Source organism: Megalobrama amblycephala, linkage group LG4, assembly GCF_018812025.1.
Source record: "Megalobrama amblycephala isolate DHTTF-2021 linkage group LG4, ASM1881202v1, whole genome shotgun sequence".
NCBI classification, from domain to species: Eukaryota; Metazoa; Chordata; class Actinopteri; order Cypriniformes; family Xenocyprididae; genus Megalobrama; species Megalobrama amblycephala.
In genome coordinates this window covers 37696243-37712364 of record NC_063047.1, presented here as the reverse complement: position 1 = coordinate 37712364, position 16122 = coordinate 37696243, and the positions used below count along the sequence as shown (strand labels likewise).

General features: G+C 37.2%; 2 protein-coding genes across 4 annotated transcripts; one reads left to right on the top strand and one right to left on the bottom strand.

Moving 5' to 3' along the window:
- Positions 1 to 5: 5 nt before the first annotated feature.
- Positions 6 to 3632, bottom strand: polr3g (polymerase (RNA) III (DNA directed) polypeptide G). Of its 2 annotated transcripts, XM_048189159.1 has the most exons (8): positions 3556 to 3632; positions 2896 to 3025; positions 2588 to 2729; positions 2189 to 2257; positions 2057 to 2116; positions 1915 to 1976; positions 1670 to 1795; positions 6 to 262 (listed from the first exon to the last, which is right to left on the bottom strand). In XM_048189159.1, exons 2-8 carry the CDS (start codon positions 3004 to 3006, stop codon positions 176 to 178), a joined length of 657 nt encoding a protein of 218 aa, XP_048045116.1. In that variant the 5' UTR covers positions 3007 to 3025; positions 3556 to 3632; the 3' UTR covers positions 6 to 175. The 2 variants fall into 2 exon arrangements, with proteins under 2 accessions (XP_048045116.1, XP_048045117.1); XM_048189160.1 differs by lacking the exon at positions 3556 to 3632 and having other exon boundaries at positions 2588 to 2717; positions 2896 to 3020.
- mblac2 (metallo-beta-lactamase domain containing 2) lies at positions 3322 to 9232 on the top strand. 2 transcript variants are annotated; one of them, XM_048189158.1, is made up of 3 exons: positions 3322 to 3453; positions 4093 to 4264; positions 6234 to 9232. In XM_048189158.1, exons 1-3 carry the CDS (start codon positions 3334 to 3336, stop codon positions 6617 to 6619), a joined length of 678 nt encoding a protein of 225 aa, XP_048045115.1. In that variant the 5' UTR covers positions 3322 to 3333; the 3' UTR covers positions 6620 to 9232. The 2 variants fall into 2 exon arrangements, with proteins under 2 accessions (XP_048045115.1, XP_048045114.1); XM_048189157.1 differs by lacking the exon at positions 3322 to 3453 and having other exon boundaries at positions 3677 to 4264.
- The last annotated feature ends 6890 nt before the right edge of the window (positions 9233 to 16122 follow it).

Here is a 16122-nt window from a genome sequence, read left to right as displayed (position 1 = left end):
TTATCTATATAACTCAGTGAATCTCATTTTTATTCCTACAAAGCACCGTGCTCTTGGAAGACATGAAGTGTATCAGCTAAATTTGTGTTTTTATATAGTATGTGTATATTAATACACTTTAATTATCTTTTATGATACTTTTTTAATGAGTGCTATTTTTTTATTATTATTATTGCTAGTAAGTGGCTTCATCCATGTTGTCATCACTTCCTCCCCCATAATCATCACCATCTTCAAAGTAATTTGCTATGTAATCGTTTTCCTGTGGGGGAGAAAAAAAAAAGAAAGAAAGTCCAATCACTGAGTGCTTTTAGTATTCTGGAATTTAGTTGAGTGGCAAGAGCATGTAAGCATATTCACTATTGATTATTTAATTCAGACATGTGTCAGAACAGTAGCACCAAAATAGTTTTCTTAGTTACTGAAACCATGTTAAATATATGCCAGCAGCCAGGTACTGGAGTCTTCACTTTACTGATGACATGTTTTAGGTTAAAACAAAGACTATAGATATTGAAAGGGACTTTGGTTAAAAGCAACCATAAGCTCTATAAACAGCATTTATATTATGCTGCTGTTTACCACAGAACAAACAAAAAACACCTGAATTGTTGCTGGAAGGTGCTTAGGACACAAATATTAACAAATAAGAACATTTAGTACAGACTGTTTTTAGAACTGTTTTTACTTTTAGAAACTGATGAACAAGACAAAGAAAAAATCATGCACAAAGAAGTTTTACAACATTTCCAGATCTCTTTGCACAGACAAATTTAATAGACCAATTTTGTGTTTGCGAACAGAGATGATGTTTTTTGTGGTGGCAGAAAATGACAGTTCTGCAGTAGCAGTCTATGGAAGCCACAGAATAAAAGAATAAAAAAAAGTTAATCTATATCTCAAATCTTCAATTCTGACTGGCAAATCTGAGTTTATATCACATTTCTTTGAAGGAAAAATGATATAGTCGTTATTCTGTCTTTTTTCCTCAGAATTGCAAGTTTATCCCGCAACTCTGACTTTTTCCCCCTCAGAATTATGATAAAAACTCACAATTGTGAATTATAAAGTCTGAACAGGGAGATATAAACATGCAAATGTAAGAAAAAAAGTCAATTGTGAAATAAAAATGTTATAGCCTGTTTAAAAGTAATAAAATGCTATAGGTTTAAATATTTCATGCTATAACTGCTATATGTCCCCTATGAACTGGATATGTGAATATTATGTACACTTACTGTTTACATCAAATTTATGCTTTAATGGTAGACTAATCTCTAATTTCATCAGTCCAGGCTGTGACTTTCAGCATAACCTTCTCCATTTAGCTTCAAAGGGTGCCTTCAATGACGGTATTCTATAAAAATTAAGACTATATATTTTTTTGCACAACAAAACATTTTTCTCTTATTCTGTGGATTTTGCACATTTTCCTCCACTTGTTACCGCTATTTTTCTGCCACAATGCACGCGCAGCTGCAAGTGACGTAACTGTGAGGATGTCTATAGTGATAATATCACACCAGTCTCATTCTTAAGCAAGCAATATTTAAGTGTCAAAGTTATACTGAAGTTTAAATTAATTTCTGTGGTGATGTACAACATGCTACAGATGCTGTTGATGAAAATTTATTTAACCTGGAATATTGTTATTAGTAAAATCTTTTACCTCTTCAAGCTCTTCATCATCATAGTCTCCTTCAATTTCTTCTTCCTCCTCCCCTTCCTCACCATCTTTCTTCTCTCCCTTCTCCTCATCCTCATCTGATTTTACGTCTCCCTTCTTCTCAAGTTCCTGAGAAACAAGCACAAGTGAAACAACAGCTCAATCCAAATATATCTGTTTGCAGCGAAACAAGATGAAAAATAAGAATAGTGAAGCAGTTTAATGTAATGAATATAGCATGAACTCACATCCAGTTTACTCAGCACTTCCTTCTTGTCCTTACTTGAGATCTTTGGGAATTTCTTATAATCTGTACATATTCAAGTTGTCTACAGGTCATTCACAAATTGTAGTTTGTTTAAAGAGAGATTCTGCATTTCTTGAAATTACCTTTTTTCTTCTTAATTGTCTTCTTCTGTGGCTTCAGCTCCTTTGGTAGACGGTTCCAATCTACAAATCAAGTCTATAATTTATCTGAAATCAACCAATTTAAATTGTACTCATAAGTGATTCCTGTAATACCTGGTTTCCAATCTTCATCTTCAATTTTGTTAATTTCCTTTGTGTATTTTTCCTTGTACCTCTCCACATCTGTGAATTATACTGGTGAGCACACTGGCAAACACTTTAAAATAGTAGATAAAATTCATTTAACCTCTAAAATGTTCTGACATTTCTTACTTGAATCAAAACAGTTAAAATACAATAATAACTTTAAAGGTTAAAATATCCCTAATCAGTTATAGTATTTCACTTAAACTTAGGGTTAAATAGATTTAATGTCTTGGTCAGTGTTAAAACACAATATTGCCCCAGTGCTCATCTACTTTTACAATATGATTATCTCAGAAATCATAAGACACCTAGTAGGAAGCATTAGGTATTATATGTTACTAAAATTAAATAAAGGCTACCACTCACCTCCCTTTCCTGAGTGGGGTTTTATGTTAAAAGGGAGGTCTTTCATTCGTCCTCTCATCTCTTGTTTCAAAGCTCTCATGTAGTCTTCATCTTCTCCAGCTTTCAAAGGCCCTGGTTTATATTCAATGTTCTGTAAAAGATACTGTTATGTCATAGTTGGTGTGATGCATGTCTTTAAAACTGAAAAAAAAAAAAAAAAAAGTCAGGATGTTCTGGGTAATGATCTAATATTACTGAAGCACATTTTAAATGTCAGTGGAAAACAATATCTATTTAAGAAGAAAACAAAAAGGTTCAGAATAACTCACTGGGAAGAGTGGAGTCGGCCCTCCCTGGGTTTCAGGCATGGACCCTCTGGTGAGGCCCAGGGCCTCAATGTTAAAGGTGAATGCTGCGATACCTCTGCCCTTTCCTGCCATTTTGGTCAGTCAAATATTCCTAAAATTGTTTGGGTGTATGAGGATCTGATCAAATATTAGTTGGGCAAAAAATAATAATTTTGACGTCGTTCTTAGAAATCCCGCTGCCGTTTCAAACAAATTTGCGTCGCGATAAGTCACATGACACGCGAAAACCAATGGCTTTTGGCGTCATTGACGAGCCTAAAACGCTCCATTTTTAATTGAACGCCATTGCTACTTATGTTTTAATAGTAAACTGCACTGAGGGAAGATTATCTTTGGACAATTAGTCTGTTTATTACTCAAAGCTATAATATAACTCCAAAGAAGTTGGAATTTTATCGAATGGATTATGTTTTGGGTGTGTGTTTTTGGAGCATGGCGTTTAAAATGAAGATCCACTTTAATTGTTTGGAGAGGTGCTCGTTAATCTCCCCTTTGCGCAAGAAAGAAAACGAGTTGTGGGTGAGTAAATGATGACAACATGCACTATTTCTTTAAAACTACACCACTGCGCGTGCGGTCGCATTGCAGGAACAATTATTTAGGGGGCAACTGGCTGCTTACCTTGTTCAGCATTTAGACGAACATAAATGAGGCACTTGCTTTATATTATTACTATGTATTACTTGGGTGGCGCCTATTTCCGCTTTGACCAATGGTATTCCGACTCCGGAGCGTCATATGAATACGCTCGGTGACGTGCTGCGCTTGCGGAACAGGGTGTCAGCGTCTTTTCTGCGGCTGAAGCAGCTAGATTTAAAACCAAAATTATAGGTTAACAGCCATACATTTGTCCTTGTATGCAATAATAACCTCTTGAATGTATTGGGGATGTCTGCGACTGACTGGTACGCGCATAAGTCGCTGGAAAATGGGGTGTTTTGGATCCAGGAGCGTTTTTATGAATCGGGGAACAGGGCGAATATCTGGCTCATACGCGGGTCCCATCAGGACGTCGTCATAGATACCGGACTGGGTTTACGGAGTCTACCTGAATACATCCATAGCAAAGGGCTGCTAGGGGACGATTCGAAGCGCAAGAACCCGCTGTTAGCCATCGGCACGCATGTGCATTTTGATCATTCGGGTGGGCTGCATCAGTTTCAACAGGTGGGCGTGCACAAGGCGGAGGTGGATGCTCTGGCCAACGGTGACAACTTTGAGACCGTGACATGGTTATCTGACCGCGAGATCGTGGAGGATCCAGCGCCTGGATGGCGAGCAAGACAGTACAGAGTGAAGGCGGTAACGCCAACCCATATATTACAAGAAGGTGGGAATCTATCTATCTATCTATCTATCTATCTATCTATCTATCTATCTATCTATCTATCTATCTATCTATCTATCTATCTATCTATCTATCTATCTATCTATCTATCTATCTATCTATCTATCTATCTATCTATCTATCTATCTATCTATCTATCTATCTATCTATCTATCTATCTATCTATCTATCTATCTATCTATCTATCTATCTATCTATCTATCTATCTATCTATCTATCTATCTATCGTGTGTGTATATATTAGGGATGTAATACGTTTAATCGCGATTAATCACATACAAAATAAAAGTTTTTTGCATGATATATGTGAGTACAGTGTGTAATTAATATGTATATATAAATACACACACATGTATATATTTAAGAGAAATATGTAATGTACAAAATTATTTTTATTTATTTATAAAATTGTATAAAATATAAATAAATACAAATATTTGTACATATTTCTCAAATATATACATGAATGTGTTTGTATTTATATATACATAATAATTATGCACAGTACACCCACATATATTAGACAAACTCAAACTTTTATTTTGTATGCGATTAATCGCGATTACCGCTAAATCGCCATCACCTGCTTTCAAATGAAGCGGCATTTAATAGACAGAGCCGTAGGTCACTGAAAAGCCACGCAATATCGCGTTCATATCGCAGATGAATCGGCTGCGATAATGAACGCGATATTGCGTGGCTTGTCCGTGAACTACGGCTCCGTCTATTAAAAGGCGCTCCGTTTAAAAACAGGTGATGGCGATTTAGCGGTAATCAGGGAACCGGCTTTACTGACGAAATGCGCGTGAGAATAGCATGCGATTAATTGTGCAGCCCTAATATATATATATATATATATATATATATATATATATATATATATATATATATATATATATATATATATATATATATATATATATATATATATAACACACACACACACACACATACATAAAAAGACAGTAGAAAAAAATGTGCTGCATTGCATGACTTCATTCTGGGCAACCATGCTTAATATATTTGAAGAGCTAGAGAAAGATCGAAGCAAATCAGATAGACTCACCAGAGATATGTCAGTGGTTAGTGAAAACCAAGCTCACTGTCTAATGTGGCTTTATAATTTCCCTGATGGTGGAGATACACCATTATAGTGGACCATTGGCGGAAACCCAGCAGAATCAGAGTAAAGCCCTGAGCAAACCACACATGACCTCCTCCCCATTATTCTCAGTGAATGGACTACTATGCAGTGAGTTGTACTGCAGATGAATAGATGTTTGTCAGTGAAAAAATTATTCTTTCACAGTGTATCTTCAGATGTTGAGGTGACCCATAGACTGTATAGCTAGAGTCAGGGTTCCCATGGTCCTGGAAAACCTTTAAAAAGTGTAATTTTTAGGTCTATAGTCAGTATTGCATTGTAATGTATGCATGCATTTATTTATTTATTAGTGACTTTTTTATATAGTTATGCTCAGCTGAAAATATTTCATCAGTAAGAAAATGCTCTTTGTGAGTGCAGTAGAAATAACAATTTATATCCAATAATTGACTGTAAAAGTAATGAAAATTCAGTACAAAAAATTGTGTGAATCCTGAATTATTTATAATAAACATACCATGTTCCTTTAACCCTATTTTGTAGGATGTTTAGAAGCATACTTTATGCAGATATGTCACTGTGTGTTACTATATCCACTCATATCCACACACATATTTGCTCTAACGCTTGTGTAACTCAACATTTTTGGACCAAGATATCTTAGCTTTAGTAATAATAAACTAGGCCTAATCATTACGCGTTCATAACATATGTTACAAATGCCTCTCTGTTTCATAACTTGTGCATAAGTCGATACAGCTTCTGCTGTGTCAGTGCTGCAATGCAGTGACAATATCCAGTTCCCGCATTCCACATTTCCTTTCTTCCTCCTCCTTATGTTCCCAGGTGACGTTATCAACCTTGGGGACCGGCAACTTACTGTTCTCCACATGCCGGGCCATTCCAGAGGCAGCATTTGTCTCCATGACAAGGAGAACAAGATGCTGTTCAGTGGAGACGTGGTCTATGATGGTTCCATGATTGATTGGCTTCCCTACAGCAGGATCAGCGACTACATCCGTAGCTGCGAAAGGCTGGTAGAGATGGTCGATAAAGAGGAGATTGACCTGGTTATGCCTGGCCATTATAACACTTTTGGGAGCAAACGGCTACACCGGTTAGCCTCCAACTACATGGCTAGTGCCGGCGCCTGCCACCGAGCCTCCACCTGCGTGGTGAAGTCTATTGCCAGCCTGGCACTTCGAGCCTCCAACTCAAGAAGTGCCTGCTAGTAGTTATGATACAGACTGCTATGCAACAACATACATCATTGCAGACCTCAATATTGAGCACAGTGAAAACAGCAATACAGTGTGCTAATGATATACAGTTTGATAATAGTATTTGTGTTGATTATGTTTCAAAATAATGAGGGAAATATCCTACATAATATCCAACAAAGCATTAAAAAAAGAGTAGTAGATATTGCCATAGTTTAGAGGTGCTGTGTGTAATTTTCAACATTAAAGTATTTTTCGTATATCCCAGATTAATATATAATATACATCTTATAAGACTACTAAAAAAAGCTAAAAAAAAACAAAAACAAAAAAACAACAAAGTGCAATCACTGTGGATACGTGTCATTTTCAGCAGCCCAATTCATAGTTTTCAGTCATGTCACTGGTGTAGAGACCTGGAGGGCAAATATTCATAGATTACAGGTCTGAAAAAAAAAAAAAAATGTTAACGAAATGCAAGTTTTGGCAACTTCTATATACAGCGCTTGCTGCAGAATTTCAATCTCTAAAAACAGCAGGACATTCTAAAACGGTTAACATAAAAAATACTTACAGTAAAGTGCCTTAATGTACTAAAAGAGTGATATTAAAAGATCAAATTCAGTATTCACCTTGTTGATGATGTATACTATATACAGGCGAGCAGATGAGCCCAGAACATTAATGCAAAGCACTAAATGGGTCTGTGTTTTTTTTTTTAATAATGGTTTTCTCTGGGAAAACGCATTTATATTCTGAGTTCATCTGCTACTGTACATAGTATGCATCATCAGTAAGGCGTATACTGAATTTTGTCTTTTACTATCGCTATCTTACTACATTTACATTTACTACAAGTTCATTGGTCAACTCAATTACGCATTCACCTGCCAAGAAAAGGTCAGACTTCATGGATTCATTTCAGAGTTCACTAAAATCATAGATCGATCCAATTGCGACAAACCGTAATGCTATCTATCAGGATGTGCTACCAATGCTATTCTACAATATAAAAGTAAGTTATTTCTTGTAAAAGTGCAAGACTTCTGATTCATTAGTCGCTATAAGTAAATAATTAGAAGAATAACAATATGCAGTAAACACTAACAGTAAAACTATTTGCGCCACAATGATTTATGATTATGATAAGTTCAGATAATATCATGACAAATACCAGTCAGAGTTAAAACATACCAAGGTTAAAGTTAAGGGTTAGTATTTTGTTTCAATCAGCAATCAGAAATTCTTACAATTGGCTGTGAGGCAGTGTTATTTTATGTAGAGAATGAAATACTATAATAGTTTTTATTAATATTTAAAAAAAAAAAAAAAAAAAAAAAATCTGTTTTAACATTTCTATATAGCTTATTTCTATATTAATTTTTTTTTCAGTACATCAAGTTAAACTAAAAGAAAATAAAAGTTTTTTTTTAAAGCTTATTTTATTTCTAGTAATGGAAATGTTTCTTTTTTATGGGTTTTAGTTATCTATAATAATAGTTAACCCTCCAGAAATTACACACTGCACCTTTAATAAATCATTTCATTATATAAACATTTGGTTTAATCATGAGACTTGTCTACAAATGGTGTCTACAGATCAAAATCCCAATAAGGCACATTGTAGCTGACATAATTACACTTTCAATCACCAGTAATCTGATCTGTTTTAGGTGAATCATCATTTAAGAGACAGCGATTTGTTAGCTAAAATGGGAGTTTATGTGAATTAGTAGCATACTGTTGACTTACACTCTATGGAAGTCTCTGCATGAGATATTGATGTAGCACTGCATGGACACAGCATCGTTCTATTATTCAATAGGCTCAGAGTGGATTGTGTTGTGTATTTGATTGAAAGTGCATTACTTGCAAACAAAATCATAATCTTTCAGCAGCATATTAGTCAGGGAAAATGACTAGCCTTGACAGAAAGATGCCTGAACTGTGATTTTTGTTTGGTTTAGTTCCATAACACTGCCTCCATATAAGTAGTTCTCTTTGCTGTGTGCTTATTTGCAAACTGCACAATTTTGATTTATTTGTATTAGTAATTTTTATATTGAAGCACAGAAGTCAATGTGGGTGACAGACGGTAGGTAGTTTGTGGTATAGGCCAAATGCTTCTTTCCCTCTCAGTAAGTCACTGCCTTAGTTTAATCTGATGTAAGGGCCTCCTCTTTAGTATTTAAATGTGAAGCTGTGAGTGTGTGAAATGAGACGGTGGGGAGGCTATAAGAATGACTGACATCAAGTCACTCATTTATGTTGCCAAACTACAAATATGCTGCTTGACTATTTTGATGTAATTTTCATAATGCTGAAATGTCATTTTCACTTAATTAGTATCATAAAAAGGAGAGTAGAATGTGTTTGTGTGAATGTGATGGACATGGATATATGTATTATGAATCTACAGTTGAAGTGAGCTTGTACAGTTTATGTGCACTATGTTTCTGCTCAGGAATCCCTTGACTCCAGGCAAAATGAGCAGAGCTATAAATGCAACCCTATATTTAGTGCCTCTTGGAGATTAAACAAACTAATACCTCGCAATGCCATGACAACAGCTGTTGTAATACCCAGGCACCTGTTTAACAATATACTCACTTTCAATTATGTATAGTTTGGGTCTCTGTGTTTTTCTTCTCTTTCTGCGTTGGTTGAAATTATTTCAAGTCATTTTTAGTTGTGCAATGTGTCGAGAGAGAATTTCACTGTAATATTAGAATGTTGCCCCTTTGAGCTAAAGTAATATGACCACAAGATGGAGACATTGACCCTGTTATGCCTGCATATTTCTAGTCACTTTGGAGATAGAGCGCTGAAGTAGTTGAGCATCAAACTGAAGTCAGAGGGTTTGGCAGCAAACCCTCCATTTTAAAATTCTCCAAATTTATAAGTTGGCACGTCCTTCTTTTTAAAAACTTGACATTTTCTCACATATCACTAACCGCAAGCCTTATCCCCTTAGGCTAGTAATGATGGATTGGATGTGACATTAATTTCCTTACAAATCTCTTGAAATATTTTTTGGGCCAAGTTTTGTTCTGGCTGTGTGTCTTTTGAAATGCATACGTTTGGCAGTCATGAATCTGGTTGAAATTCCAAAGTACTGTTTGACACGGCTTTCAGTCAGGGTGAACTGATGGTTGTTGACAGATGGCTAATTATATCCAGGGGACTATTTGTCTGACTTGACCTACAAGAGGTGGTTACTGTTATTTTTAAAGGTGATAGGGCTCAAATGAAATGATTGAGGTTCCAGGAGAAAAAGGGAAAAGGCTCTATTCACAAACAAACTTGATTAGATTTTGGTCAGCCTACATGGTGGACATGGGAGGAAAAAAAGACCTACAAGTATTTTGTCCTTGTGGCTTGATTTTTGTCCTCTCTCATACTGTGGATATTTGACATGGTTTGTATTGAAGTTAGTCAAGATTTGCAGTATTTTTATTTACAGTAGTTATTTTGAACTGAAAAGCACAATAGGCTTCTTGAATGGTTTATACTGTATGTAGAAATTCATGAAAAAAAAAGAAAAAAGTATTGACCAGAAAGTTAGCAGTTGAAATAGCCAAACTGAAACTGTAAACATGGGAAGGAAAACCCAAACAAATGTCAAAGTGGTTCTAGACGTCACTTCGTGGACCTACAATTGAACTATAATGTCGTCTTGCATTAGTGAAAGTGATAGAGAGCCTGTAACTAACGTGCCAGATTTCGTCAACTTTTCTCTCCTCCCGCTGGCTGTTTTTCCCTCTAACCCCACTTCAGTAACAAGACATTGTATCCCGCAGGCAGCCAGACGGACATTTGATGCGTAGTCGCCGCCGGGGAAGCGTTGTTTGACATTCAGCTGCTCCCTACATTATCTGCTAATTGACAGCCCCTATCTGCCCTCCGGCGAGCCAAGATGACACGTGTGGGAAGGGCCGAGGTGAGGGGAGAATAGGGAAGTGCCAATCACCAGCAGATTATCAGAGCGAAAGGGTGGTAACAGAGCCTTAATATGACCTGGCTGCTGCAGGTTTTGTGGGTTAATGTTTGGTAGTGCAACAGCACCAACGTGATGACCTCTTCCTTCAAGTAATACATATACTCATTGAATCATTTGTGTTTTAGTCTTTCAGATCTGTCATGACCTTCTCATGTCCTTGAGGTCTAACAGACCGTGAGCTGTCCTATTTGTCATTTAAAGACATGACATGAAAATGTATCTATTTTCTAAATGCATTCTGTTGAAATGTGAACGATGCAAATATTTTTTGTTGTTGTTGTTTTGTTTTGTTTTTAAATCCGGGGAAACAACAGACTTCTCTCTGGTGACCTATCCTGGACTTCACTTTACCAATTATTTAGAGTGCGTCTCAATCAGCTCCCTAACACTGGCTCGTGAATCAATATACAGGTGCTGGTCATATAATTAGAATATCGTGAAAAAGTTTTTTTTTTTTTGTAAATTATTTTTTAAAATGAAACTTTCATATATTCTAGATTCCCTACATGTAAAGTAAAACGTTTCAAAAGTTTTTTTTTTTATTAAAATTTGATGATTAGAGCGTACAGCTCATGAAAGTCCAAAATCCAGTATCTCAAAATATTAGAATATTTCCTAAGATCAATCAAAAATGGATTTTCAAAACAGAAAAGTTCAAGTTCTTTAAAGTATGTTCATTTGTACACTCAATACTTGGTTGGCAGCACATATTTCAGCAAATGACTTGCTCCTAGCACAAATTACAGCATCAGTGAAGTGTGGCATGGAAGTGATCAGCCTGTGGCACTGCTGAGGCACTATTGAGCCTTCAGATCATCTGTATATTGTTGGATCGACTGTTTCTCATCTTTCTCTTGAAAATATCCCATAGATTCAGGGGTCAGGCATGTTGGCTGGCCAATAAAGCACAGTAATATCATGGTCAGCAAACCACTTGGAAGTGATTTTTGCACTGTGGGCAGGTGCTAAAGTCCTGCTGGAAAAGGAAATCAGCATCTCCATAAAGCTTGTCAGCAGATGGAAGCATAAAGTGCTCCAAAATCTCCTGGAAGATGGCTGCATTGACTTTGCACTTGATAAAACACAATGGACCAACACCAGCAGATGTCACAACTCCCCAAATCATTACTAACTTCAGAAACTTCCCACTAGACTCCAATCAGCTTGGATTCTGTGCCTCTCCAGTCTTCCTTCAGACTCTGGGACCATAATTTCAACATGAAATGCAAAATTTACTTTTATCTGAAAAGAGGACTTTTGACCACTGTTCACTGTCCAGTTCTTTTTCTCCTTAGCCCAGGTAAGATGCTTCTGACGTCGTTTCTGTTTCAGAAGTGGCTTGGTAGTCCTTTTCCTGAAGATGTCTGAGTGTGGTGACTCTTGATGCGCTGACTCCGGCTTCATTTGACTCATTGTGAAGCTCTCCCAAGTGTCTGAATCGGCTTTACTTGACAGTATTCTCAAGCTTGTGGTCATCCCTGTTGCTTGTGCACCTTTGCCTACCCAATTTCTTCCTTCTAGTCAACTTTGCATTCAATATGCTTTGATACATCACTCTGTAAACAGCCACCACATTCAGTAATGACCTTCTGTGACTTACTCTCTTTGTGGAGGGTGTCAATGATTGTCTCCTGGACCACTGCCAAGTCAGCAGTCTTCCCCATTAGTGTGGTTTCAAAGAACAAGAGATACCCGGAATTTATACTGTAGGGATGGTCATTTAATGAAACTCAAATGTAAATATTCTAATATTTTGAGATACTGGATTTTGGACTTTCATTAGCTGTACGCTCTAATCAACAAATTAAAAAAAAAAAAAAAAAAGAACTTTTGAAATGTTTTACTTTACATGTAGGGAATCTAGTATAAATGAAAGTTTCATTTTTTAAAATAATTCACAATAAAAAAATGAACTTTTTCACAATATTCTAATTATATGACCAGCACCTGTATAGTGTACACAAATGCAAGCACTGGTAAGGACAGTAAGGACTGGCTCACTACACATTGGGACGCTGATGACTTTATTTCTGGCAACATGACAACGTCCTCATTGTATGACATCAGTACTGGTATTTATGAACAACAACAGTACTGATTATCTTTCTGAATTTTTTTTTTTTTTAATTATATTTTAGGTCTGCGTGAACTAGAAGTTGCAACCAACTTTACTTCAGTGTTGTCAATAGAGGGCGGGGTTTTATTTTAGCACACCTCCTCTCCGTCTCTTACTTGTAGCAGACTTATAGTTGGAGGGGAGTGGTTAAGGATATTCAACCCAAGCCGTCAAACTGATGTCATTACAGAGCAGAAGCAAATTTTCAGATTTTGATTAAAGATTACCACAGCAAATTTTTTTTCTTTTGTGTACAAAAATGAAAATTCTGTCATTAATTACTCGCCCTCATGTCGTTCCACACCCGTAAGACCTTCGTTCATCTTCGGCACACAAATTAAGATATTTTTGATGAAATCCGAGAGGTATATGACTCGTCCATAGAGAGCAATATAATCAACATTTTCAAGGTCCAGAAAGATACTAAAGACATCATTAAAACAGTCGACGTAACTACAGTGTTTCAACCCTTAATTTTATGAAGCGACGAGAATACTTTTTGTGTGCAAAAACAAAACAAAATTAAAGCTGCAAGCAGCGATAAAAGGTCCCTTGCACCCAGGCTCACCACCATCTGTTGGCCTTAGGAAAACAGTGAACAGTGGGCGACATGCATGTAAGTAAGTAAATACAGGAGAACTGATCCTACGCAAAGACCCGCCCCCCCTTAGTTACTGTTGCTTTGTCCGACAAACCGTGGCGTTGACATGCCACACACAGTGAAAAATACATCGCAGAGCAAAGAGGACACTGACAACACGTCAACAGACAAGACAGAGCAGGTTACTTATGATATTAAACAAAGTCCCAGCTTTCATACCATGTAGTTATGAAAGAAATTCAAACAATAAAAACCGTTTTGTGGTTCTTTAATGTGTCGTGACCATGGTCGTGACAGATTGCTGTAGCGCCTCAGCTCAAGAGGCTCGTTCGATCATCTCTTCCTACTAGTCCATTTATAGCGTCAAATAAACATGAATGAACATGAGAATCAATGTTGTTTCAAATGCAGAAAGACGTCAATACCATAGACAGTAAAATAAATGGACACAGCGACCCCATTGGAACTCAATTGAGTCAAGTGAAGCCCATTTTTAGCGATTTTTAGCACTTCCGTTTCTGACGCGCAGACTCACACTAAGCTTGATGACGTCCGCAACCTGTCTGACAGATGTAAATCTTCTAGTAGCTGTGCGTGCAAACTGCCATCGTTAATCTTGCAGAGACGGCGAGCTTGAGTGGGGAGTTCTTTGGCGTGAGTGAGCAGGAGTAAGTATTCTGATTAATTATTTTGTATAGTATTTTAAAATGTAACGCCAGTACGCCATATTAAGATAATCTCCCCGATTGCCTGCGAGCTTCTCCTCCTGTCTGTACGGTAATTTCTCTACTGTGCGACAGAGAGTCGAGTGGTTATGACGCAATCGTTAGCCTATTTTTACAAAAACTGTTTCTACGGGGCCATAATGTAACATAGAAGGTAATGGAGCCCTTTATACATTGTCGTGTATCTTTGGAAATAAATAATGGACAAATGGAGTCTTTAAACGCCTCAGATGTAAAGTTATTCACTGTCAAAGTGACGCCAAAATTAATGGGAGTCAATGGGATGCTAACGCAAGTGAAGTTCTGCTACAAGATGGCGGCACGCGGCCGACTTCAACTTCCGGTCGACTTCCTTGGGCACTGGTCAATACACACAATTTTTCAAGTTTAACTCCACCGAGGTTAATCTTCTAACTCCTGACTGCTTTGTCGGACAAAATGGCGGATGCGGCATTCTGATTGGTTAGATCGCTTGTCAATCAAACTCCCGGCGAAGGGTCAATTATGGCAAAGTCATTTCAAAGTGCCACACTTCCTGCTGCCAACGGGTGGTGCCTTGACTGTAACTGAATATTGTCATGTAGATGACTCTTCAGGCCAGGACTATTGTCAAACGTGAAGTTTGGAGCAGATCAGACATTGTATATGCCTGAGTTACAACAACTTCCTGTTTTGTGGCATTAATCATTAGCACTTAGCCAAGTGTTGCATGATTTAACGTGTTTCCTGTATGTTTGGTACTTCGTGGCATATTGAAATGTGTTTCAGGGAGTGAATTACAGTGTAAAACATGCCTTTTCCTGTTCCCAGCAGGTGGCGCTATGTCTTACTTAATATTGGCATATAGATGTCTTTAGGCCAGGACTCTTATCACTCATGTGAAGTTTGGGAGACAGATAGTGTATGCCTGAGTTACAACAGCTTCCTCTTTCATAGCGAAACATCAGACTTTGTTAATCGCAGTCTAAAACATGACATTTTTGCTATGACTGTAACTGAATATTGCCATGTAGATGTCTTCAGGCCAGGACTCTAATAAAATGTGAAGTTTGGGGCAGATCTGACATTGTATGCCTGAGTTACAACAACTTCCTGTTTCATGGCGAAACATCGAAATTTGTCAGGCAGCCATGGACACGCGAGTGGACCTGGAAGTGCTAGACGTAAACAACATATGAGAATGACACAGAAGAGCTTCATAAAAGTTGAACCACTGTAGTCACATCGACAGTTTGAACGATGTCTTTAGTACCTTTCTGGTCCTTGAAAGTGTTGATTATATTGCTGTCTATATAGTAAGAATGTGTGTAGTATGAATGTATTGTTATCATTACCATGTGACCTACCAGCATCAGTTGCGTCACTTCACCTTCATTCATAAATCCTCTACTGTGGCCTCATGGGATAGTAATGTGTCCATCGAATGCACACTTCAGAATCAGGCCGGAAGTAGTAGGTCATGTTTTTCGAATACTGCATATTCGGACATACTAATCTTTTGGCATACTGTTTTTCACATACTATATAGTAGGGAAGTATTCGATTTCGGACACAGCGATAGTGAGCACCGATGCACCCTGGTTTTCACAGTGCATTGTGGGACTTTTTAGGGAGCAAACTTTTCACTGGTAGGATTTTGTGATTGAGACAGCCCTGACTACTGTACTAGGGGGCTGATTGAGATACACCCTTAGTCTGCTTAACCCCTGCCCCTTTCTTACAATTTTATTCAAGTTTGCATTTAGATCTACCTTCATCCATCTCAATAATCTTTTTCACTTGGATGTATCACAATAAGGAAGAAATTATCTGATGCTATTTAGTTTAACAGTATTGGTGGTGAGACAATTAAGTGAATTCTCTGAGAGCATTTTACATGATATTCTTTAGCTTACAAACAGTTAGCATGGTAAAACCTTCTCAGAGAAGTTTTGTCTCTTCATTTATTGAAACACCACAAGACAAATCATCTGCTTTGAACAATATTCAAATTATTTATGCTTAATCCACAGGTGTATTTTTTTTAGGTGTTGTGGAGAGATTAAAAGAGTCCAGGACTTGGATTTTCTGGAT

What these genes read in the sequence shown, in the direction of transcription:
- polr3g (XM_048189159.1), bottom strand. Translation starts at nt 3,006, where the DNA reads ATGGCAGGAAAGGGCAGAGGTATCGCAGCATTCACCTTTAACATTGAG. An exon ending in GACAATTAAGAAGAAAAAAG is followed by an intron (nt 1,977 to 2,056) that starts GTAATTTCAAGA and finishes GAATATGTACAG; the next exon opens with ATTATAAGAAATTCCCAAAG. An exon ending in ATGATGAAGAGCTTGAAGAG is followed by an intron (nt 263 to 1,669) that starts GTAAAAGATTTT and finishes TCTCCCCCACAG; the next exon opens with GAAAACGATTACATAGCAAA.
- mblac2 (XM_048189157.1), top strand. Translation starts at nt 3,823, where the DNA reads ATGTCTGCGACTGACTGGTACGCGCATAAGTCGCTGGAAAATGGGGTG. An exon ending in AACCCATATATTACAAGAAG is followed by an intron (nt 4,265 to 6,233) that starts GTGGGAATCTAT and finishes TTATGTTCCCAG; the next exon opens with GTGACGTTATCAACCTTGGG.